Consider the following 26614-nt stretch of genomic DNA (forward strand, 5'->3'; position numbering starts at 1 on the left):
AGTAATTAAAGAAAAAAAAAAAAAGGTCATTATTATAGAGCCCCGCAGTGGAGTTAGAGACATGCTGCCCCTTTGGCTTTTTACGGGCTACAGAACCCCTCGGTTATGTCCCATCAATGACATGTGAGACCCCCATGACTTCAATGTACCCCAATGCACTCTTTTATTGGCACGCATGTCAGTACGTTTATAGAAAATCAGATGCTGGGGCCATTCACGCAGCCCCTTATTATAGCTCGTCCCCCACCCTGGCCCAGATTGGCCATCTGGCAGAGAGGGCAAATGCCCGTTGTCCGCTGACCAACAGAGCCAGACTCTCACGCGTGAGATCGAGTGCTGCGCTACGTGAGCATAAAAACATCGGCCACACTCATGTCACCAGGCGGCCGCTGACATTAAAGTGCCAGGGTCACCCTGTCATCGCCTGCCCCCACCCCATATACCCTATGGCAGTGCCGGACTTGGGATAACTGCCCCCGGCACGCATGTTATTGCCACACGTAACCAGCCAGCGGTCGCGCACTGCAGGGCCCGATCTGTTGTTGGAGCGGCTGTATAAGTTATGTGGCCCTATTGGCCAGCGTTTGCCCGGTGTGCCATACGTACAGTCCGGGCCTGTCCTAAGTAAAACACGTCCCCTTATCTGAGCCGCCGGCTCATACCCCTACTATACAGCGTTTTCCCCATCATACCTCAACACCTGAAAAGGGCCAGAAAGACACTTCGTTTGGGGGCGTGGCTAGAGGCGGGACGGGGGCGGGGCATTCATTTTTACGTGACCCGTTGTATCTGGAAGGAAAATTCGTTTTATTAGTTGAATTTATAAACATTCCCCGCTGTTTGTAAACACAGAATAGTAACTCTTATGGCTGTAGAACCTCGCGATGCCCTCACACCCAGCAAACATTCTGACATCCCAACAACAGACGGATTTAGGTCCCAAGGAGGGAATGTCCCCCCTAAGTAAAGACATTTGGGTGGTATGCACTTCCATGGGGCAATCTCCCATACAAGACACTTACCCCCTGTCTGAATCACCCTCCTACCCCTCTACCGAGCGGCAATTGCCCCACTACTTTCTGTCCCCTAGTGACTGTGCAGGTCCCTCCCCCTCCCCATGATGCAGTTCGCGGCGGACATGGCGGCGGTGTGAGCTGTGTGTTCGGGGCCTGCACAGCGGGAGGAGCCGGACATGGCGGCCCCGCGTACAGCGCGTTACTAGCGCCCTCCGGGGGGTGCAATCTCTTCCCCTACCGACTCGCTGCGGCCTACTGAGCACCGGTCTCTGGTAGGCGCTTCCCCCCATACTTTGTTTATTAGGCCCGGGTTTGGAAGGAGCTGAGGGGACCGGGAGGGGGCGGCCTGGAGGTGTGTCTGTGTTTATATACATTTATGTGTTTACATATAGGGACCTGACGTATGGCGGCTTTTGTTTACATTGTGCATATATGTATATAGTTACAGTGGGAAGGGCTGTGTCATTGTGTTGTGTTTATCCTGCTGTGTTTTTTGTTGTGTGTGTTACATGTTGCTCTGTTTTTGGTCTTGTGTGTTTAATGCTGTTGTGTTCACATCTCAAGCCCCCTGTATGTTCTTCATATATAAAATTAAAGGGCTTTATGATTTATATTTTTCTGGAATGAAACTAAAAATATTGCCTCTCATCCCCTAATGTTCATTGATCCCAAACATTTGGCAGAAATAATTCCTTACCCTGTAAACTTTTGCCTCATTCATAGTGATTGCTGGGAGCACCCTATAGGTTGTTGCCATAGAAACAAAAAAAAGCATCTTTAGAAGTTTTATGTGGTTATACCTTTAGAGAAAAGAATGAGAAGATTAAATATAGAGAACCAGAGCGTTCTTTATTACAACACAGGCACAGCAACAAGCAACCATATCATTAAAAAAGTTGACGCATGTTAGGCCATACTGGTACGGATGGAGAAGACGGCCCTGGTCTTGTGAGCTTGCAATCTGGTCTTGTGAGCTTGCAATCTGCCAGAAGAACAAAGTGCTTTGCTTAAGTGGAACAGCACCTTTAATTCATTATATCATATTATTTTGAATGATGTGCTTGTTACATACGCATTCTCAGTGTGCAGCAGGTTTTTCTTATTTTTCCGGTAATATACGCTATTATCCTACGTATATCTTGGTGAAGCATATATTTGACATCCGATAAGAACCGTTCAGCCCATCTAGTTTGTCGGTTCCTGATGACGAGGCTGAGATCTTAATCATTACTTGGTCACGTCTTAGATTCAGGATAGCTTTATGCCCATCCCATACATAATTAAATGTCATAAGCCAATGCCACGGGGAGACGGGGTTCCATTTATCTACCACCTTTTAAGTAAAGTAAAAATATCCTTACATTATATCTAAACCTCCGTTTTAATGTAAATAATGGAAAATGTTGTCATTAAACATTGCTGTAGCATTATGCCGGGGGTTATATTGTGACATGCAGGATACTAGGTAAAACTTCTGTATTATGTTTTTATATTTAATTTCTTTACCAGTCCTGGAGACAGTGCTATATTGTATCTCTAGATTGTAAGCTTGTTTGACTAGGGCCCTCCTCACCTGTTGTTTCTGTAAATTGAATTATGTTATATACTACTTGTTATTTCCTGTTTACCCATTGTACGGCGCTATGGAATAAGATGGCGCTATATAAAAAACAATAAATAATATTACAGTAATAGACAGTAATCCCTTTTGTTAAATTTGGGTTTGCTCAATATTAGGTTACCTGCAGCGTACGCCGTTCTATCGTGTGTTAAGCAAACTGCTCTGTGTTTCTGCATATAATTCCGCACACTTTAATTTACCTTATTTTATATATTTTTGCGTTCCTATTGTTACCGTGCAAAGCGGATATCTGCCCAGAGATTGTACCTTTTTATTTATTTATTGCATGAACCGCTGACTGTTGCCGCGGATCGCAGAACAGCGTTGCGTATAGACCAACCGGACATTTCTTAATGCTTTCGGTGCCAATGTAAATATTAGAATATTTGCTTCCATGTGAGAGCAAATATATCCTCGGGGCTATTTGTATTTAAATGGCTTATTTTCTTTGAAGGAGGTCATGTTATTTCAGAAGACGCGGACATGCGCTCAGTTGCTATATTTAGCTCCAATTATTGGTTCGCTGTCCTGTCGGTAATCTGATTCTGGTAAAGAGCTGCCTGTTGTCCCCGTCCTACCGCCTACAAAATATGTGCGCGAAACACTGTTCTGCATGACTCCTCCACCTGGATAAACATAGATCAGACTTGTGAGTACGGCCGTATGTACGTTTTTTTTTCTAGGTGGAATGGCAGAGTTTCTACTACAGAAAGCTTTTCCATAAAGGGGGGGGGGGTGTACCTATCTTAAGACGTTAGACCTTGATTTGAAGTTAAGCTTTCAGATGCTGGAACACCTGGGTACTAGAAGTCACAATCGGTGGAATGACAATCATGAAGCCACTCATATAAATATGCATTTTTATCTTTTGGACTCATGAACTTGCTCCTCGTCTGGCTAGACACCCCAATTTTTTTTAAGAGATGAGGTCTCTTGCGTAGCGGCAGGGGTAGGCGGGTTGACGGGTTAGATACGTATGGCATCTAGTGAGTGAGATACGTCCCTGTTGGTTCTATCAAAAGATCGAGGACAACATATATAATAATGTAATATTACAGCCTGAGAAATAATATGTGTTCTGTGGTCATTGGAAGAGATGGACCTCCTTCTAGGGCCAACAATCCTCCTTCTGCACGTTACTAAAGCCCTTCGCAGTCCGCCCTGCCCAGCGTCACAGACGTGTTTATTTCCCCTTTTTTGTGGATTATTTTATTATAAGAGAATTTGTATATTGGCAATAAATTAAAGCTTCACTTCCTGCTTCTTTCGCAGCCACTACTTCTTTTAATACGGCTTCCATCGGCAGGTGAATAAACGCACCCTGCACCTCGAAGGGGATCTGTACGGCTCTTGGGCTAATTCAATTATTTTAGTGTGCTGTTTTTGTGTTTTTTTAATGGTCTTTGATTGTTTTGGAGGTACACTGTTTAAAAGCGAGGGACCTGTATAATCTCATGCAGATTTATAAGGTGGCAAAACTAGTTTTACTAACAAACCAGAATCAGCTGCCACCACTTGGGAAAAGTATGTCGATTCTCTTTACGTCGCTTATGAGCAATATGATCCCGGGATCTCAGGATCTCCCTTATTATAATATAAATGATATCGGTAAGGCATGCGGATATGTTTTTGGGAGTTATATGTATGACGCAACCTTTTCTCTAATGGTTAGATGTATCATCTCTCGGGCACATAACATATTTCGATCTGGAGAGAGTAGCGGATTAGTTTTGTTTACCCCGAGACTTTGAGAGTTGAGTTTCACTTCTCTTATGTGTCACCGGCTGATAGACGCTCTTGCCACATGTGACCTGATTTTCCGCCAGTGTAATCGGTTATTAAAGATAACCTTGTGTTCTCTGCAGCTTTGGGGAAATTCATTTTTCAAGCCTTTCTTTCTCTAAATACATGCTTCTAGTAACCATTTTCTTTCCTTTCTTCTCAAATCTAGGGAGAAATGAATAAAAGTGACTTCATGCTCTCGTATAACACAACAAACATTTCATTCTGGACAGCAACACAATAATATGTAAAAGAAGACTTAAGGTAAACAAAAGATACATTGTGACTTGGAAATGTAGCCTTACAGATGTCTGTTATGATCATTTACGGGTCAGACGGTAAAAACTAGGAGCCAGGAAAGGATACTGCTACAGAAATCAGTATCAAAACCAAGGAGCAGGATGAAAAAACTTTTGAATCTTATCTTTTTTCTCTTTTAATGTACGTTTTTCTTAGGGAATAGCCATATTTATATATCTTGTTTCCAGGTGAGATCAGTAACAGCTTGTCTGAGACACCATTTGCTGTTAATGGCGTGTGACAAACGTGTATTTTCCTGTCGTATGAAAGGCAGTGTTTTTGGTCTTATGTCTAGAAACCATTAAAAGGACGCCCGGCAATTATATGTACTTTAATTCATATGATAGCTGCATGTTTTCTCTACATTTTCAAAAGAATCCCCCAAATGCATGTGCCCCTTTCCCCATCTAAATGCCCTGCAGGAGATTTTTCCCTTAAAACTGTTGTTTTGCTTTGGTTTTTTAGTCCTTAATCTGTAAATGAGAGCCACATAAGTTTTCACAGATATATTTTCTTGTGGGCTCGCATAGCTGCCTGTACTTGGTGCCCAAAAAACAAGGATCATTATCACAACAGAAATAATATTTAATTTCACATAATGTATTAAATAAACTCACAGTAGATCTTTTCATAGTAATTTTGCCGAAATCAACATTTGGACATGCTGTTTCTTTTGACTTTTTTTCCTTCATCATCATTATCTGGTGCATCTATTTAATGTTTTGTTTGCCCTATTGAATATTATTTATTAAAAATGTATTATTAATAATATAGTTGCGACTGTTTGCCTCCATCAGTATGTCTTGTTAGAGAGGTCATTTGTGTAATATGACGGTGCACTATGATTAATAGACTCCGGCTACCATCATAAACAAATGTGTTATCACTTGGTGTGTCTGACATCTGTCATATGGCTTCTACCTACACAATTGACTTGTATGATGCAAAGTAGACTGATATTCATTGTAAACCATCCTCTGAAAGTAAGTTGTGAACGCCACCCATGTGCAGGAAAGCCAACCAACTCACTTGCAGTTTCCCCAGTATTGAAAAGTAAAGTTGATAGCTATCGTCACAATCCTGGTTATATTAAGTAAAAATGTGAAACATCAATTTTTTGGCTAATACTTTCACATTGTTTGATGTTTTCCCCTTTAAATTGTGCGAGGAGAACCGTGAAGAACAAAGGCTCCTTGGTTGTGGTGTGATTTGCTCAGCTGCTGACTTTAGGCAATATAAGGATTCCTTATAGCTTCTTCTTTTAGTAAATGAATGTGCGCTGATTGAGTCGTCACGTGAGCAGACTGTTCACTGACCCACTTTAAGAAGTTATAACTGTATGCCTTCCCCTGGCTTCCAAAAAAAAGGGAGCGCGCCCAAGCTATGTCTCTTGGAGTTCTTACCCGTTTCTATATGGCTTCCCTTCTGTTTACGTTCCTGCTGCTGGAACACATCATAAACCAGTATATTCCACCTACACACAGCCTGTTTTGGTATTTTATACTATATCAGGAAATGGATTTATAGTAACTCGTAAGTGTGTTAAATGTCATCATGCCAAATAATAAAGAGATTGCTTTTATTATTTTAGAGTTTCATACATAAGTATATAGAAAGCAAATATCCACAGTCCATATATATATTATTGTAAGAGTTACCGATGATTGATCCAGGGTCTAAACATTTCATAGACTCCATCCATCTTTAGCATTATTAAGGTGATGATGAAGATTTGGGCACAGTTGGTCCTACATGTTAGAGCAGTTGGTTACCACCTAGGTAGCTAACGCTTAATAAGATGCTTCAATATGGGAAGAAGTACCCAGACTCCTTGCATCCTCTATACACAAGCTATTCGATGACAAAAAAAAACAATTTCAAAAGTACCGTAGGCCATTCTTAGTTCCAAATTTCATCTGTTACGTTTATATTATTCCCTGCGATCTGTTACGGATAATTTCACTATAGACCAAATTCATAAACCAAGATCTCTCCACCCAGATATTATATCTTATGACGTTTTGGCCATTATAATATCCCCAGTTGAACCGGCTCAGAAGAATTGTTGTCGATCACCTTGTTCAAAAACAAACAAAGCAAAGACTCAAAGACTGTCATTCTTAACTTAATTTACCGACCTATGAAAGCAGGTTGTTTTGGAATGTTCGGGGACGAACACCCCACAAAGAACTTTAAGACATTATTAGAAATTCGAATTATGCAAATTCTAATGGTGCGAGGAAAACCAAAAATCCACATCCAGGAGAGAATCCACCGTATTCCAAGTTTGTTTTTAGTTTGTTTCTGGCCTCTTACATGGCGGTGGTTGGGTTTCTGCCTTCGATTTGGAGCCGTGGTTAATGGGTGCATGAATGAGCCGCCTGTTACGGTGTTTGCGTACGGCTTGCGAGTCTTGGCTCATCAGCTGGCCGTGCGTGCGGCAGAATCATGATGAGATTGCTGTGTGCTGGAAGGAGACGTATCAGTTTCACCTGTGTGCTTGGGACATATGACTATGATGCCCCCGTTTTATGTGGCAGAATGAGTCGGGAGAGGTATTTGAGCACTACCCGGAGAACTGTCATGAACGCTCTGTTCTAATTATAAAGTTAATTTATATGTACGCGCCCTCCATTGATGTTAGATGGGGAAAACACTGAATGATTTAGTGCTGTTCCCCTATTAAAAACATGTCCTTTTTATTCTGCGTCACAGCTGGTTCACAGAGACCTAAGAAGGAAAACAAAACACTCAGCCTTTGCACACTATTTGGAAAGACCCGAACCCTTCATGCAATAATGCTTTTCCGAGCAGGCAAGAGTATTCCATCTCTGTGTATTCTTGGGCTGTAAAACTGCCAGAGTTATACATTTATTAAACGGTCCGTTCCACTTACTCATCTCAATTCAGCTCTCGTAGCTAAAGGCAGCATTAGCAACGTCCTTCACAGTATGATTACAGGTCCAAACCTTTAGCAGAAGTAATTATTTCACGTAGAATTTTGCATAATTTCTATTTATTTATTTTTTTGCCAGGAACACATACTTATCATGTGACACAAAATCAGCCACTGATATGTGATCAAACCATGTAATTCCGTTTACATAGCGCTGTATCTTGGTCCTAATCAGGTTTTGTAGTGAATTGAGAGCTTTAGTGCGTGAGTTTAATGAATTGTCTCTCACATACCTAATGTTTGTTTCTTGGGCAGGTGAAGTGGGTCGTTGGCTTGGCATATGGACGTGAGAGCTCTGCGTTGACCTGACAACTGCTTCTTCCATGGTCTGAAAGTAGGCGCTGAAAAATGGAAGGTCTCTCAAAGCCTGCAAACCATGAACCAAGGAAGCCACAAGCTCGTAACGGCCGTGGCGAGAATAAAGGGGTGCGCGTGGTAACCAACCAGAAGCACAAACACAGAGGGGACAGTAAACCGGTCAGAGATACGGAAGGCAGCTCTCTGAACGTAACTAGGAAGGGGAAAAAGAATGAGCCCTGCGGAGGGGTATTAGGAGTCTCGACACCAGCCAAGGACAGTTCAATTAATTGCACCACTGGGGCAATAGACTCGGAACAGACTGTGCAGGATCAAAATCCAACAAGAGCTAAGAAATTACTTTCACCTCCATCTGGTAGCGTCAAGCAGCCAGCAGAGATGAAGACAGAGCAAACCCTTCCAAAATCTAAGGAACAGACTTCATGCCAACCCAAAGAGGTTTCGGATAATGTCCCGGGAACAATGAGGGGCAGCGTGCCACCGGATATTAGCGAGGAGCCGGCCGAGCATGATCAGAAGCCTTCTGTCGTACCTGGGAGTGAGTGTGCAGCTCCTATAATATTCCTATGTGCCAACATGTCAGTGCTGCAAAACTACATTATATAACAGAGGCAGGACTGCACAACTCCAGTCCACGAGGGCCACAAGCAGGCCATGTTTTTTTGGGGGGGGATATCCCAGCTTGATCTCAGGCACCTTAGTAATTTGCTTACTTGTTTTCAGGCAAGGATACACAGAATTCATGGGCTGAAACAGTGCTGTTTAAAGAATATCTGGTGAAGTTATCATATTAGAGGCCAATGTTTTTTTGTCTTATTTTGTTTCTTAAATGAGATAATATTGCCTTAAAGGAACATTTTATTGGTATATTTCTCTTTTAATGAATAATTAGTTAATATTGATTTACACCAGTTCCCTTTATTTGCGCATTCTTAGCAGCCTCTTCTTGAGAAATGCTTCTAGAACCCTTACATCGCACTGGGTTAGTAGACGTGTGATCCTGTACACTCGCCATCAGGCCATCCCAACGGATTGGTCACCATTTGTCAACTGTTGGAGACTCGTTCTCAACGTAGAGCCAGATATTGTGTCCAACCAGTGAAATTCTAGGTGCCGGGAAGCAATTTCTTGTCACCATGGTGACCCGGCATCTGGGGATTGTTGAGCCCTGACCTACATTGTAATGGTGAATGTGAGTCAGTTTAGTAAAATAAATAGTGTAGAAGGTAGTGATACTTAGGGTTGCATGCAGCAGCACACCTTGTGTTTTGTTCTTTTCTGGGGATGAACTTTAATGCAAGAATAGAAAATTAGCCTTTATCTGTCCCCCAAATCCTTAGCAATCTGTTTTGCTCTTCAGATAGTAGCACGGACAGCAGCTCCAGTATTGGGTCTGTTAATGCACAGCTCAAGAGCGCAACCGAGGATTCTACGCTAGCAGACCAGGAGCTAGGACTGAAACAGGCCGAAGAGAGGCTGCAGAGGGATTACATCTACCGTCTAGCGAAGGTAACACGTGTGGTAGGAAAAGCTATACACGTATGTGAAGTGTGCACTGTTAGGGATATTAATGAGACAAAATAGGCAAAACCAATATTTTATCACATACGCAAAATAACGACGCTACCAAATATTGTAGTACCACATCCACAATACTAATTTAAGGAGATACCCTATCTTTTATCTCCGATCCTAAATCCTTTCAGATCGCCGAAAATTATAATTCAAATCAGATATATATCACCAAATTAGTCAATCAAAAATATTTATTGTAAATACAATTTATAAAATCTATATATGAGTCAAACAGTGCATAATATAAAACACAAAGTTCTTAAAACATGTCAAAAATGAATCAATACAAATACAGTATATTATCGATAGTTATCAATATGAGTTACTACTTTATGAGTCTAAAACACAATTTCCATCCCACTCAGCAACCAAAAATTGATAATAATCAGGGCAGTAATAAAGATATCACTATCTCTCTAACATTAGTTCAACTAATATAACAAATTAAAAATAATTTAATTGTGTCTAAGAGTATTAGTGAAATTCCTAATAGATGCAAATAATGTCAAACTTCATCTATAGGTAAAAATACCTTTTCATTATTGTTATTATCACGGGTTATAAGCTGCAGTCTCACAAGCCCTCATATACAATAATGCAATATAGTACTTCCCAGAAACAGGGAATTCTATACGAAGAAGACAAAATTCATCTCTATTCAGAATAATAAAACAATTGTAATTACCACCACTTGTTGCTGTTGTCCCACCGGTCCTTGTAGAAATTAATCCAGGTTCATTGGCAAGAAATTAAGTGGAAAAGAATATAACTTTCTACCAGTTATATAGGTTAGAACTCAAAGTAATTCCAAGAGTGAAATATGGTGCCAGAATCTTAAGGTTCCAATTCTCTGGGGTAAATTTGGTGAATAAATCCGTCAGGGTCTGTCCATTTCAGGGTGCGATCTTAAGGTCTTTTTTTTTTTATTCAAGACATAAGCTTTTAAAGACAGGGCTTATTATCAAAGCCTCCACCTCTTGATTGGAATTCTCCAATCATAACGGTGGGTTTTACCCATTATAATTAGGATTTCTACTCATATTTACACCGTTGTAATTTCTTAATTTACCTGTGAGAGACGCTCTGGTCTAAGAATTAACTTAAAACCATTACATATGTGTTTGGAATTTATCCTTGGTCACCCTAATCGCCAAATGTTACTTCCTAGATAGTAACTCAGGTCTTGGTAGTCTTCCCATGTATCCCCCATTCCAAGTTACATTTCTAAAGAGATGCAGTGTCTACTCCTTAACCTTCTCATGGAAGATAACATTAATTGTATCATATATACGCTGAAACATCATTATACATGAATACTCCTTTGTTCTCAATTATAGAGGGAACAAGGACAAAAAGAAATAATCACTACATGATTAAGTAAAATAAAATGGCTCTGACTCCATTTTGTGTTCATGTAAAATACAGAATATATGGAATACATGTTTGCTATCATAAAATATCTGACAGCACAGGATACATGTGAATGGGAGGACAAGAAATCTCTGTGTTCTTGTGTGGATCTGTCTTTGTCCTCTCCTCCTTCTGGTCCAAACTAGTCCAGGACAGGCTAACTGTAGCCCTCTCCTTTGCTTGACTGCACCTTATTTCATTATCTATCATGGGCTTAGCACTTGCACTTTTAGATGAGTTCAAACATTGATATAAAATGGCATTTGATGCCTTATTACCCAGTATTAAGATCACGAAAGGAAAGAAAAAGGTTTGAATACACATCTGTACAATGATTTTGTGGTGTATGGAGGCTTGGATCAGCATACAGATGTAAATAAACATATGTCCACAACGCAAAATGCAGATGTCCTAGACTGATTAAAAGCAAGGGCGAGTTCGATGATGTTCTCAAGCCTGCAGTAACTTTTAAAAAAAAGTTTTTTTTTACACACAAGATCTAAATGTAATTGAAATGAAATGCATTATGGTTCCCAACATCTTTTTGACTGTCCCTCCTGCTTTTAAGGATGAATGTTGCTTTGGGAAGGAGCAGGGAAGGTGGGTTAAAGGGGCGGCTCCAGGAGGAGGTTGCGCATGGAACGCTTAGGCTTTAAACTCGATATCAGTCTATTGTCATTCTGATTGTGCAGGATGTTTACCAGACCCCATCCCCTCTCGCTTCTTTCAGAGATCCCCTGACTTCCCCAGCTACCAGTACCTCTGCAGACTCTGCTCTATTCACATCGAGAACGTCCCCGGAGCTCACAAGCACATAAAGGAGAAACGTCACAAAAAGAATATTCTGGTAAAGTTAGTTCGAAGTGAAGCCCGAGCTTTTCTGTGTTATTTCACCCCACAAGGCACATTTGTAGTTAGTGCGTCTTCCCGACTGTAGAGCTGGTAGTGTGTATCACAGCTCCTTACAACTCGGTGATAGAGATGTGTGAGCATCACCCGTCCGATGCATTGCACTGTGCTTGCAGTATTTTGGTAAGTATCCCTGGAGGGGGAGGGGGTTTTCGGGGGGCACGTTAAAGAAACTGGACAATTTAGAATGTTTGTAATAGTTTGATTACTGTAAACTTTTGGTTCACAAAAACAGTGAGCAGTATATTTCCAGCATTGCTCCTGCCCTTGGCCCTTAAGGACTTCATAGGGCTGAGATAAAGAGTACGGGGGAGGGGCAGTATCAGGGAGTCTATAGTTAATATACGAGCTTTTTAGTAATACTGCTAGAGCATGGCATTAAATTACATACCACAAATATTTGTTTTATAGAAATAAAAAACATGTTTTTGTGAACACTTTGACTTTTCCCCCACCCCGTGCAGGAAAAACAAGAGGAGAATGAGTTGCGCGGTCTCCCCCCACCGACCGCAGCGCAGATAGCCGCTATAGGGTTGACCCTGATAGACACAGCCAAGGAGAATGGGATATCTCAGGAGGACTTCCTGTTCCGCCAGGAAATCGTCATCAAGATGGAGAAAATTATCCAGGTTAAATTACCTGGTAAGTGTCCCATGCTGGTAAATTAGATTGCATATTGCAGTTGTATAGCATAGGTGGTTTATGCAGTCTGTATATAACATTAAAAGTGCTGGAAATAAAAAAAATATAGATATATTTTGCATCTATTAGTTATTTCTGCCCTTTCTACCCTTAGAACAGAGAGTTACCCGCTGAACTTGATTTGCAACAATGCGAGAGCACTCATTTGTTAATCAGTTAGGACCTGGGATGTAATAAGGAGTCACACTGCACATCTGGAGTATTTGTTTTCTCCTCGTGTGGGCTGTTTGTAATAAATCAGACTGTTTTTCTGCCCGGGGTATATTACTTCTGCCTGCATTAACATACCTTTGTTATGGGATCAGATTGCGGCTCGGCAACGTTAACTGAATTGTTCAGGGCTTCAGGCAAAAGTGCTCCAGGGAAACTTGATTGTATTAGCATATCTGTAGCTGTGGCGTTTACCTGCACCCGTACAGCACTGTGTACACATTCTGTTGCAACTGAATTCAAGATTGTTCTCTACACACAAGAACAGCATTTTTGGTATCATTTAAACAACTCCGATATGGGCATAATCATTATATCGGCAGAGCGCTTCTCCATAATTGTTAATTCAGCAGATACGTCGATGTGAGGAACCAGCATCCTAATTTTTTGGAGCTGCTTGGCGGTTTCACTTAGCGTGCAGATTTTCTTGAGAGTCTTGTTGATGTCCTGTACTCTGTCTTTGCTTGGGGGGCTTTATTTTAGTGTCGTGACCCCCTTTACCTCATGCTTAAAGAAGCAAACTCCGGGAAACCTTCCATGCCACAAATTGTGCATCGTATATTATGGCAATATAAAGTTATCGCCTTTATCTATAAATATGAATTATTCTGTTTCTCTTTTTATATATTATTGTAATGAGAGAGACAATGTCCATTGTTGTTCAGTCTGTAAGCTTGCGAGCCGGGCTCTCTCCACCTAATGTATCGGTTTGTCTTAGCCTGTCAATTCTCGTCTTGTCAGACCCCTTGAATTGTGTTAAGCGCTGCGTAAATTGTTGGCGCTATATAAATAAAAGATAATAATAATAACTGTCAATGACATAATAAACAAAGATCTATGTATTGATTTACAGAATGCTGTCTGCGCATGTACGGATCCTCCATGACCAAGTTTGCATTGAAAACAAGTGACGTTAATATCGATGTTAAGTTTCCTCCTAAGGTATATATGATCTTAACAGCTTTTGTCAATGTACCGAAGGGTCCGTCGTTGCATGAAAGTTGGCTTTTTAATACACCGTGAGAAACGGATTTAAAAACCGTTGCTTGTCCTAACGTTGAAATGTTTATTGCAGTATGTACGATTTTTCATTGAAAGGAAAGTTTGATTTCTTATAGCTTAGACGTGATTGTACATCGCCTAGGCTTCTGTTAGTCACTCGGCTTCAGAAAGGTGTACTCAGCCTTTACCGAGTACACCTCCTATATGTCTGCCTGTATCAGATGTGCAGAGGTTAAAAACAGGAAGTGAAGGGCAGTAGACTTCCTGTTGTGATGTTGCAAACATTTTAGCCCTCGCTATTCTGTTACTATGTATTTTATTTGCTTGCAGTTTCTTTTTGTGACTACTGTAGATTATAAAAATGCATTTTGCTATTATAATCATTATTTTTTTTAATAGCTGAGCCAACAAGAGGTTTTAATACAAGTACTGGAGATTTTGAAAAACTGCAGTAAGTATTTAATCATTTTTGTAGAAGTGAGATCAGCCGTCTCCCTGTAATCGCTTAATGAACCCCCCACGGCGTCCCGTGAAAGGTGTGATAACTTGCCATTATTCTTGGCCACTAAAGATTTTATCCTTTGTTTTCAGCTGGCTATGCAGAAGTGGAATCTGATTTCCATGCCAAGGTCCCTGTGGTGTTTTGCAAGGATGAACAAAGGTATATAATAAGCAATAAGTAATTTACTTTTCTACATATGGTATAGCAGTATAAGTCTCTAAGCCCACCAGACATAGATCTTCCTTAAAACTAAATTGTTGCCAAAAAGATTTTAGCTGCATAAACTTTAAAAATCCATTCTGTATTAGTGATGGTAATATGAGATGTCTCCAGTTTTATTTTTGCGTTGCCATATTTGTGGCATGCAAATCTAAGATCGGATGCTTATGACAATTGTTATATCTGTCCCCACTGCTATAAATTTGTGATTTTTGCACTTGTGCTTTTGTTCTCAGTGGGTTAACCTGCAAAGTGAGTGCTGGGAATGATACTGCGTGCCTTACCACGGAGTTACTGGCTGCTCTCGGTAGGCTGGAGCCTGTTCTCATCCCGCTGGTGCTGGTGTTCCGCTACTGGGCCAAGGTGAGTAACGTTTTTGGGGTCTCAGAGCCCCCGGGTTAAATGTCAGCTTGTCTGCGTTCCCCTCCCGCTAAGTTCCAATATAAGCATGTCTCGGGTAAGGAGAAATGTATAAATATATAAGAAAGGATATTCCCCTGTGCAGTTTTGTGCTGCAAAGTTAACAACTGAAAATATTTCAACAAAATTGTATATTGCGGTGTCTCGAACAAGGTAAAGGAATATAATTTGTCATTAAAAAAAATGTTAAATGACAGTTACTTTTGTTTATCTGTGTTTCAGTATTATATAATTGTTTTCGGCTTTTATAAATCTTATGTCCTGCGTCTGCTTTGTCTCTTCCAGCTTTGTCACATAGACTGCCAGATGGAAGGTGGGATCCCATCGTACTGTTTTGCCTTAATGGTGGTGTTTTTCCTACAGAAAAGACAGCCACCAATATTACCAGCATATCTGGGACCCTGGGTAAGGAAGTTAGGTGTGTGTAAGCCAGGTTCCCAGAGACCTGGCAAATGTTTTGAAGCACCACATCATAACCTGTCCATTTATTTAATAAGGACATGTAAGAAAGCCTCACGGCTGCTTGCGTTAATTCATTTCACAAGTTGTATACGGGTATACTTTTGTAAAGTCATAAATCAGATGATAAAGTCTATTAAATCCGTATTGAGTCATTACCTCACTCTGTCCTCGGACACATGACCTGATGGTAGCTCTGTGTCTCTTTGGTTGTAGATGGAAGGTTATGACCCAAAGAAGTTAGATGAATACCACCTGAAGGGTGTTTCTGAGGAGGGGTATGTGGACTGGGAATACAAACCAACAAGCAGTATCGACAACAAGAGTTCTTCAGCTGTTGATGGCGGGGTCAGAGTGGAACAGAACCACAGGAAGACATTGGCACCTGAAGCAGAGGCTGGGAAAGACAAGGACAAATTAGGAAAGGTGAGTCTTCTATAGAGGAAATTATCATTGCCATTTCAGAGCTAGAATTTTTTCAAAACCCACCTGTCACCAGAGCAAAAAAAAGGTGTATGTAGATACAACTTAAAACTTTGTGGTTATTCGGTTTGGAGACTCCCAACACCATTGTTTCATTCAGTATGTTCAGGCTGCGGTGTCTATGATGTTCTGAGTCTCTGCTCAAGCCTGTAAATGCCTAATGTGCACGTGGTGTACCAAGCGTGTTATGGTTCACTCGTTAGATCCTATATTCATTCTATTTATTTATTTCTTGCAGTGCACTTTGATGTTCGAGCAGCCTCTTCATGTGCCGATTGGTCAGCTTTGGTTGGAGCTGCTCAGGTTTTACACGTTGGAGTTTGCAATCGAGGAGAATGTGATTAGTGTGCGAGCACATGATTTGTTGAGTAGGGACAGCAAAAACTGGCCAAGAAGGAGGATAGCCATTGAAGGTAAGGTTCTTAACCCTAATTCTGTGTCATTCTGTAATAAGATTCCTTAATCAACTTAAACATTGCATGTGTGGGGGTTGCAATTCAGCTCTGTTCACAAAATCATTACAAAGCCGGAATAGATAATGCTATCCTCCTCCTGTACTGTACCCCCAACATTATTGCCCACAGCTGTGTTTTATTTTACTTAAAAAAGTAGGTTTTATGAAGTATGGGCGCCTTTGTTTTATTTTTGATAGATCCCTATGCACTAAAGAGGAACGTTGCAAGGAGTCTAAACAGCCAGATGGTCCACGAGTACATTCTAGAACGTTTCAGAGCAGCCTACAGATACTTTGCCTGTCCGCAAAGCAAGGAACGGAATAAATCTAGAATGGACAGTAAGAGGAGGAGGAAGCTAAACAGCCAGAAGCTTTCAAAACCCGGGGATCATGAGGTAAATGGCAGTCTCCCAGAAGGGGAAGCCAGCGATGGGAAGGAACTGGAACTATCTGGAAGAGAGGATGCTCTGGAATGCAATGGGGCAGATTGTCCTTTTGAAAATGAGATTACTGGTGTATTGCAAAGACTGCTAGTGGGTAGTGAGAAGGAAAACCATTCTACCCCCCCTAAGGATCAAAACGAGTTGGAGACACAATCAGTTGAATGCTTGACGGATGGAGAAGACATTGACTCTAATGGAAAAGACCCCTCAACTGTTACAGACTTACATGATACTACTGAAAGAACGTGTGACGTGGCCCTTCCCCAGCCTCTGGAAAACTGCTCAGACAACTGCACTTTTGCTACCTCGTTCCATCGCAAAGCCTTGAAGGATGAAGGAAACCTCAGTGAGGAGGATTTACACTATGTCTTTGACAAGTTTATATTGACTTCTGGGAAGGTAAGCCAGGATACCTGAGTCCTCTTTGTTATTCAGACCGCACAAACCAGGATTCTTTGACATTGCAAAATGCAGCGAGTGTTTCATTACAGGTCATAGTCCCTCAGAAAAAAAAATATTTTTTCGTGGAAAGGTGGCACAGTGGGGTATAATACTTTCAAGACCCAGATCTGCACACACGTGTGTGTGTGTATGTATGTATTATCTCAGATGTTCTAGCTTTTATCTCCAGGACATTAAAGCTTCTGTGAGCACCTTGATTACCTTTTCATATGCAGGATTTCTACATATATCTTGATTTTATTAATTTGCTAGCAATTTCATTATCAGAACGTTTACATCATGTCTTTATTCAAAATATTGTTTTGATGTGACTAGTGCTTATCCTCTTTATCTTATTAACACATTTGTAATGTCCCTGTCTTGCTTTAGTATCGGCTTATATTTACAGAACTAACCATATATAAACCCAAATATTGTCTATTGTCTATAATATGATTATTGTCATGTCTTCCCAGCCTCCCACCATAGTCTGCAGCATCTGCAAGCGTGATGGACACTCTAAAGATGAATGTCCAGAAGATTTCAAGAAGATTGACTTAAAACCTCTGCCCCCAATGACGCCCAGGTTCCGGGAAGTTCTGGACAGAGTGTGCAGGAGGTGCTATGGTATGTTGTGTGTCTCCTGTAGAACCGTGTGTGTAGACGAAAACTAGGGTAGTGTTTCTGAAGTCTTTGCTGACACCTCCGCTGTTTATCTAGGAAAGTCAATTTGTGATCATCGAATGAGATGAAGCCAAGCCCTTGAGAGCTGTGCATTGAATGCTTTTATTTTAATATAGAAGCCTCAGTTTATTTTCTTGTAGATTATGAAAATAAACCATGTGTCTTCAGGCTGGTTATTGTTTGTTGGAATCTTAATGTGAAGCCTGAAGACATTTAGACTGCTCTGGATCATTGACCATCTTCTCAGTGTTCAGTAAGGGAGAGCAACAGGTAACTTGAACATTTAGAGAGCTGTACAAATGAGCTTTACATCAAGTTAATGGAAGATGATACAATAACTTCATATTAAAATCTCAGCAGTCGCTTGCGCAATTATTTATAGAGCTTGCCTTCATTTTTATTAAAATATATATTTTTTTTTAAAGGGATCTGAGTATTACTTTACATAATGGGCTATACCCTCTGTTAGTCCAGGCCAATGTGAGCCATATTTGCACTGCATCATGTTTGTCAGATGAAAGTTGTTAATAGCTGGTATCATCTCATAATGTATAATATACAACGTAATGATCGTAGTTTGATTTTTCCCTTTTGTTTTAGATGAACTATCACCAAATGTTATCGAACAACAAAATCGAGAGCAGATCCTGGTATATTTGGAAAGGTTTATCCGTAAAGAGTTTATTAGTAAGTACAGTTATTCAAGTTTTCTAAACATATTTTTATAATTAGCCACTCATAAATGAAAAATGTGCATTGCTGTCTTTCTCATAAAAATGGGATACCCTGTTTTTTTCGACATACCCAAGGAATGTGATTAATTTATATTTGGTATAAAATTATTTAAAACAATTTATTATATTATATGGGATATGATTTAATTGACATGGTATCCTTCCTAGGTAATGCCAGACTTTGCTTGTTTGGTTCATCGAAGAATGGATTTGGATTCAGGGACAGTGACCTTGATATTTGCATGACCCTTGAGGGCCACGAAAACGCAGAGGTAAGAAATTAGACTAATAACTCACAAATCTGACCTATGAGAACACTCAATTTACAATTTGCATTTCTATATTTTTTAAAAAGTTTTTTTCAGATTTGTGTTTTTTTCCCCCCAGAAACTAAACTGTAAGGAAATAATTGAAGGATTGGCAAAAGTTCTAAAAAGACATCCAGGTAACACATTTTTAAAACTATTTCTTACAGATATTACCGGTATTTAACATACTAGTTTTATTACTTACTGACTTGTCCATGTACACTTTTTGTTTTGTCCTGATGATTTAGGTTTAAAAAACATTTTGCCCATTACCACTGCCAAAGTTCCAATTGTGAAATTTGAACACCGAGAGAGTGGCATGGAAGGGGATATCAGTTTGTACAATACACTGGTAAGTTTGTGCTAAGAGCTTCTTTAAACATTGTCAGCCAAGAGAAGAACATGCCAGCTTTCCTTTAAGATATGTAGGTAGTATCGTCCTTTTCTGGATTGTCACATACTGCTGGGAATCACAGGGTAACAGGAGGGTGCGCACGATTACATTTCATTCAAATGCAGTGGAGTCTGTTGTATATTTGGGCATGAACCTGACCTGGTCCATCAGTCACATTTGACCAGCTTTGCCATGCTGTCTACTAACTAAGCTAAACTTAGCCAAACTAATAATATTTCACCTAACTTGGAAAAGTAAAGCCTCACTATTATTATTAGAACTTCAGAGAACTTTAGTGAGCAACGCCAGAAATGTCTTCACTGAATAAGTATAAGTCGTGCCAGTGTAAGAAAAACAACGTAGAATCTTTTGAACTTAATTTGCAGGCTCAGTACAACACAAGGATGCTCGCTACATACGCAGCTATCGATCCTCGAGTGAAATACCTCGGATATGCCGTGAAATTCTTTGCCAAGGTAATTTTCTTGTCATATGGTACGCTATTTGTGATCGTGAATTCTCTATAAAAATGAAAGTGAGTTGAAGTCATGGGTTCATAGCAGAAGAATCAAATTCTGTTGTAACCTTAGGACAATGCCTTTTTCTAGCCGTGGCTCCCAAGCTGTAGTTAGATAGTTAGAATGTACTGTATAGATAATGTGACAGCTTATTTATTAGTGTGCAGTCTGTTAAATAAAATACATTTTGTATGCTCCTTTTTTAATGTTTGAACTATGCATGATGGAAAGTGGTTAATAAGACTGATTAATGCTGAATAAATGTTTTATAATGTTGGGCTCAAAGCTCAGTGTGTAATAAATGCCTGGTGTAGCTTGCCTGCTATAGTTCACATATTAATAATGAATCCTGTTGTTGTCATTTAACTGGTTGCTGCATGTTGTCTTCCTTCCAGCGTTGTGACATTGGTGATGCCTCCAGGGGTAGTTTATCATCGTACGCCTACATCCTGATGGTCCTGTACTTTCTTCAGCAGAGAAATCCTCCCGTCATCCCGGTGCTGCAGGAGGTAGGCGCACCTAGACAGGTGTAACACTTGTTGCCAGCCTTTTTGTGTTTTGTTTCCATACCTTTTGTTACTATAAATCTTTATCACACAGAAGCTTGCTTTCAACACGTTATTCCTCTTGTTTATCGTGTTCAGATATACGATGGACAGGAAACTCCCCTGAGGATGGTAGATGGATGGAATGCATTTTTCTTTGATAACACAGAAGAACTGGTGAGTGCAACAAACAAGTAAATATTTCCTCATTGCTCGTATTGCTGTGACTTTTTAAGTCTCGTGATATTACATTCCATATTGGGCTTCCTTTTGTATCTTCACAGCGATGCAGATTTCCTTCTCTGGGGAAAAACAAGGAATCTGTTGGTGAGCTCTGGCTGGGCTTCCTCCGGTTTTACACTGAAGAATTTGACTTCAAGGAATATGTCATCAGCATTAGGCAGAAAAAGCTACTAACCACCTTTGAAAAGCAGTGGACTTCAAAATGCATTTCCATTGAAGGTAAACTCAGTCCTTTTATGCGGTAGTTACAAGTTTGCAGAGATTTAAGTGTGTGTGCCGCGCTCGGGACAGTTCTTACCGGGGGGAATGACAATCCTAATTACTTGGCTTCTTTGCGTTGTTCTAGATCCCTTTGACCTGAATCACAACCTTGGAGCTGGAGTCTCTAGAAAGAGTAAGAATATTTCCATATCGTGATTTGAAGTCAGAATATCTTTAAATTTAGAGCAGGGCTATAACAACTGTTGCAGGAGCTAAGGTGGACTTACGTGCAACATAAGGAAAGCCCAAACCAAAAGCAAAGAGCAAGTCGGAGCTAGCTCAGCTCCAGCTTAAATTCTTCCTACTATGATGGTTCAATCAAACGCTTGTCCAGCTATACTGTATGCCTTCAAAAACATATCTTTTTCTGGAACCAGCATGATAATTTTGACATTTGCATGCATTTATAGAAAATGTTCTCCTGTTCTTTTTCTTTACACTCCATGAGCTTTACGTTTCATCTTGTATGTTTCCTTCCCAGTGACCATTTTCATCATGAAGACATTTATTAATGGAAGGAAGCTCTTTGGCACCTCTTTTTACCCCCAACCCATGTATGAAGCTGTAAGTTATTCTGGACTTTTTATCATATTGTTTAGTTTATTGCAGTTGTTGCTATTACTGTAAAATAATTATTTCACCATACAAATGAGTGAAAAAGTTCAACATTCACATATCAATCATGAATTTGCGCTCTTTTCTGATTGTTGCAATGTTATCTGTGATGATTTTAGGGTAACTTGTTCATTCAGTGTTTAAATGTCACACACTGTCTTGTCTTAGGAATACTTCTTTGATTCGAAAGTCCTCACAGATGGGGAGCTTGCCCCAAATGACCGTTGCTGTCGTGTTTGTGGGAGGATCGGCCACTACATGAAAGACTGCCCCAAACGCAGAAGGTGATGAAAAAAATGCCAGAAAGGATAGAAAAATTAAATTGCATAGTCATGTAAAAATATTTATTGCTGTTTTATGATACTGATGTTTAAATTAATTTGGCAGTGCCTATTATGTGAGCAGATGGGAGAAAGCACATGCGATGTTGATTGTACTAGAGATGTGAAAGAGGAGACGCCTGAAGCACCTTGGAAACAAAGATAAAAATGTTCAACTTTCTTCCCTAGGATCAAGAAGAAGGAGAACGATAAGGATGATGATAAGGACATGAAAGAGGAGGAGAGGGACCCCAGAGAGAAGCGGTGCTTTACCTGCGGGGATGTAGGTCATGTGCGACGGGATTGCCCTGAAAACAACTCGGTTCGGCAGAAAACCAATAACATACTTGGTAAGAAAAATGTTTTTCTTTACACGTTTCTGTTCTAGATGGGCTGTGTGTATTTATATGGCTGCTTTTTGCGTTTCTTGTATGATGACGTATGATGATTTTTCACATTTCAGCAAGAATGCCTCTTTTGGGGGAAACATGTTTAGTGTTTTGAATGGATCTTTCGCAGGCTATAAATTAATGTGGAGCTGTCCCTTTTTATAGTTCCTGCGTTTAGAGTATACAGTTCAGTGTAGACGATTTGAACAACAATCTGAACTTTTTCAAGATCTGCATGATTATTCCTCCCCATTAGGGTTGCAGATCCAGGCAACCGTTGTGAGATGCTGTGAGATAGCTTTCCCCTTTACACACATTTTAGCGCAGATCTCAGCAGTCCCGAATATACACAAAATCTCCAAAATAATTGATCAAACAAAAAGCACAAGTTAGATTTAGTTTCAATTATTGAGTTTAGTTATGCTAAAAGCTGCGAAGATGACAATTCTTTTGTTCTTCTTCTTCTTCTTCTTGATGTTGGAAATGTTGGAGATTTGGTGAAGTTTTCATGGATATTCCTTTTTTATGTGTCTTTATGACCTGTACTGTTAGGTATTCAGGACCATAACAGTATTTTACTTGTCTTGTAATTCCAGCTTCTCAGCTTTTGCACAGCTTAATCCTCCCTCAGCCAGTGCTGACCCCACTGCAACAACTGGAGAGACCAACCCGCACGCGGCAGGCGTCTGAATCTGTAAGTATTAGAAAGAATCATCCAAAGAAACAGACACACTATTACTCAAAGCTCTGCTTGCCGGTTGATGTAGGTGAAAATGATATAGAAGCGTTCCATTGTGTTTCAGCATTTTAAAGGACATTTTAATTCTAGGTTTATTTTTGATTCAGTGCGAACAGCGTAATGACTCTCGCTCTCTGTCACACCCCCCTTTCTTCCCATAGTCGGAATCCCATCATTCATCGTATTCTCCGCAGCCTCAGCCATTCCAGCAAAATTCAATAAACCAGACGCAGGCGCAGCAGAACAAAAACGGCCAGCAGCAACCTCTACCTGTCCATAAACCTCATCAGGTTCCGAGGCCCACTTTTAATTTTCCGCACTCTCCTCCCACTCACTTCTCTCCTCTGCACAATCTGGGACTGCTTCCTTTGCACCCCCAAATCCCCATTCCCAATAACTCTTGGCCGATCCACGGCCAGATCCTTCGATCTTCCTCTGGGAACTCTCCTCACTCCACTGGTGTCACTTTCCCAGCCAGGTCTGGTAGCAGCAGCCCCTCCTCAACTAATCCGAGCTCTGTAAATCTCAATGACCCCAGTATCATCTTTGCCCAGCCTGCTGCCAGACCTCTGGGGGTCCCCAACTCCAACCATGATGGACACTGGCACAACTCTCAGACCCCCAACTCACTGGTGAGCAATGGGACAGTGGGGAGCACAGGTAAATCCATGCCTTTATTACAAAACGTTGTGTGTATGCATCTGTGTTCACATGTAAAGGAAATTATTCAGATCATAAAACAAGATTTCCCCCCCAAAATGTGCACCCTGACACCAGTCTTAACAGGGAAGCCTTGAAATGCTTAGGTTTTAAATGCGGTGTTGGATACAGTAATGTAGCACGGGCTTTCTTTCACATTGTTCTTGCAAACCTTATCGGCAGACGTGGAGATTGCTTTTGTAGCCAGTCATGATCATTTAGTAAGATGCCCCACTCTTCAAATACCTTAATTAATCAAAGGGTCTCCCTGTGTGATTAAAACGGAGACATTCTATTGTTTACCACAGGGCAGTATTATAAGAACTTGGTGTGTTTGTGGATTGGGCTAAAATAACAGACTTAAACACCTACTTGTATCTACCACAGCTGCTAGACACATTGATTTTGGGGGAAAAACTTGTTAAAACACCTTCAAACAAACTGTGAAGAATAGATGTTGGTGTCGCTGATAACAGGGCACTAAACGCCAAACACATATTTCTTATTGCTCACGTCATTAGGAACCACTAAATGTTAAAGTAGCCAAACTTAAATCTCTTCCCCATTAGTATTTTCAGAAAATGAAGTGTATCTATTAAGAGGTACCTTGTTTTCTGTAGTTGCCCATCTGGTATCTCCTGTGCTACAGACACATGCTGGTGATGTCCGTGCATGCCCCAGCCAGTCAGCTGAGATGGTGCACAACCTGGGTTCTTTTGTTGCTTGTGCATGTCAAAAATGGCTGTTTTACCTCAAAGGGCAGGGCTGTTTGTAAAGAAAGGTGGCACTTTAAAGTGTTTGCAGTCTAAAACAAAACGTTGGGTCCTGTACGCGTAATGCTGTGAAATACACGGCTGCTTTAATAGATGGATCTATGTACAGTAAGCTATGAAAGTGTAGATCTGAGTCTTGTGTTATCTAGGGACAGTGAGATGAATTAATGATACATACACACGTATACTTGCAGTAAAAAAAAGGCCGACTGACTAAGAAAATCTGCGCTTCCTAGAAGCGCCAGACAATCAATAGGAACAAAATCTAGGGGACTAGGGCATCAATTAAACGGGACTGCACCCAAAAGCATAACATTTGATTGCTGACACAAGTTGCGCTTTGGCCGTGTATCCTATGTAGCAAATAATGTCTAGAACGCCATATTTTTACCTCCCGTCGTGTATTGCCCGCTTTATGCATTTGCCTCTTTACAATTGCTTGTAATATATTTAATTTAAAGCATCGAGGGATCGTTGGTCTTTGTGCCTAGCGCCACCTGGAATGAAATGCAGCCCTGATTAAGTTACAGAAGATGAAATATAATTATATTAAAAAAAAATATCATGATTGCTTATATTCTTACTGTTCCAAAGAATACTGAGTGTTTGCTCTGTCGTCCTGCCTTATGCTGACGCTTCGTATCACATTGATCCCTTTGGTCTTCTGTGTATGGATCTATGCTAATATTTTCCAAGTATGTATAAGTCGGCTTTTGAAATCATTCCTTTTACAGAAGGAGTTATTCAGTTTTTATTTTTATTTTGTGCCAAACAGATCAGGGATTCCAAGGACCATTCGGAAAGCCCACCCCTCCTTGGGAGCGCGGCGGTTCCCCCCACTACCCTCTGATCCCAGGATCGTGGCCTTACAACATGCCTCAGAACTTTCTGCAGCAGGGGCCGGCTGGCTATCATTCTAAAGCTTATTACCCACCAGGTACGTCTTCACAAACGCACTTAGCCCTGCTTCTAACAGCGCTGCAGATGCCGGTCCGTGTTTATTAGTTAGTGCTTTAATGCAATCAATATTTGCCCGTAGAACAATATATATATTTGCCTTGTTTAGCTTTTAACGCTATCTCTGTCTTACAGCTGCCTCCTTAATCCAGAACGGTCCACAGTTCGCCGTCTTATCACAAGGACACCCTCATCTAAAATCCAATTTCATCCCTCAAAAAAAGTGACACCATCGTGGCCAGTGGAACGGAAATCCGTGTGTGCTGGAAGTCGGGAATATGAATATTTAAACTCCTTGCCGCCTGGGAAGGCTTTCGAAATATGCTTCATGTAACAAGCTGGCCGGACGGAGGCCCCCTGGGAAGTAAAGACCTTTAACTTGTATCATTTGTACATACGTGAGCTTTAGTTTTACTTGAATCATTCCTTTGAGTGATGCTAATTTCTTTTATTTCATTACCCCATTTTAAGGGGAGCTTTGCATTTCATCCAGAGAAAATGTAAAAAAAAAAAAAAAAAAAAAATACAATAATAATAATAATAATCAAAAAATCCTTAAAACTGGGAGCATTTTAAATAAAATTGAGTTCTTTATTTTCTAGTAGCTTTGTTCATGAGTCGGCTGCTTCAAACTCTTTATAAATGTATATATTTTAGAAAATAAAAGAGGATTTAAAAGAAAGGAATGTAATTTTTTTAAATGTCTTTTATTATTTAGGTCTGAAGCAGGTGCCAAATATCTTTTAAGCTGAATTCATTTTCTTTGGTACCAATAAAAGATTCTTTTATCAAATACTGTCTCATGATGTGGAAAAAAAACACTTTTTTTATTGAAATTAAAGTCCAAGCTGCAAATTGTAACCTATTTGATATATTGGTTTCTTTATTTCTAATAAAATGAAGAATACAAATGAGATCTTACAAACTTTTCTCATTGTGATGTAATGGGAATAGAAAAGCACCTGGTGAAGTCAATAAAGCGGATTTATTGTAAAATTTAGATTCTAGAGAATTAGAATTAGAGAAATGTGTAATGGTTTATAGTGAAGGTATCTACAAAAATATTATTCAATTTCAACAAAGCCTAAATTGTTAAATAATATAGATTTGGTTTCCTATAAATTGCTGGTTTGTAAATATTTCTAACTCTAAAGCATGGACAGTTGGATCTTACGCCACTTTGCTACTGGAGATAAAAGGGCTTCATGAGTTG

At 40.2% G+C, this 26614-nt stretch overlaps 1 protein-coding gene across 1 annotated transcript; it reads left to right on the plus strand.

The window, feature by feature from the left end:
- The first annotated feature begins 1128 nt into the window (after positions 1 to 1128).
- TUT4 (terminal uridylyl transferase 4) lies at positions 1129 to 26194 on the plus strand. Its single transcript, XM_053470397.1, has 31 exons — positions 1129 to 1288; positions 4589 to 4683; positions 7931 to 8531; positions 9354 to 9502; positions 11709 to 11825; positions 12352 to 12529; positions 13653 to 13741; positions 14201 to 14252; positions 14393 to 14462; positions 14759 to 14885; positions 15228 to 15347; positions 15618 to 15827; positions 16123 to 16297; positions 16537 to 17180; positions 17699 to 17849; positions 18507 to 18593; positions 18809 to 18912; positions 19028 to 19085; positions 19197 to 19300; positions 19729 to 19818; positions 20256 to 20369; positions 20505 to 20582; positions 20690 to 20867; positions 20995 to 21042; positions 21391 to 21473; positions 21693 to 21808; positions 22034 to 22194; positions 22830 to 22927; positions 23134 to 23632; positions 25220 to 25381; positions 25537 to 26194. Exons 3-31 carry the CDS (start codon positions 8024 to 8026, stop codon positions 25626 to 25628), a joined length of 4662 nt encoding a protein of 1553 aa, XP_053326372.1. The 5' UTR covers positions 1129 to 1288; positions 4589 to 4683; positions 7931 to 8023; the 3' UTR covers positions 25629 to 26194.
- The last annotated feature ends 420 nt before the right edge of the window (positions 26195 to 26614 follow it).

The sequence above is a fragment of the Spea bombifrons genome, chromosome 6 (genome assembly GCF_027358695.1).
Source record: "Spea bombifrons isolate aSpeBom1 chromosome 6, aSpeBom1.2.pri, whole genome shotgun sequence".
Taxonomy (NCBI): domain Eukaryota; kingdom Metazoa; phylum Chordata; class Amphibia; order Anura; family Pelobatidae; genus Spea; species Spea bombifrons.

What these genes read in the sequence shown, in the direction of transcription:
- TUT4 (XM_053470397.1), top strand. Translation starts at nt 8,024, where the DNA reads ATGGAAGGTCTCTCAAAGCCTGCAAACCATGAACCAAGGAAGCCACAA. An exon ending in ATGTTAAGTTTCCTCCTAAG is followed by an intron (nt 13,742 to 14,200) that starts GTATATATGATC and finishes TTTTTTTAATAG; the next exon opens with CTGAGCCAACAAGAGGTTTT. An exon ending in ACAAGGACAAATTAGGAAAG is followed by an intron (nt 15,828 to 16,122) that starts GTGAGTCTTCTA and finishes TATTTCTTGCAG; the next exon opens with TGCACTTTGATGTTCGAGCA.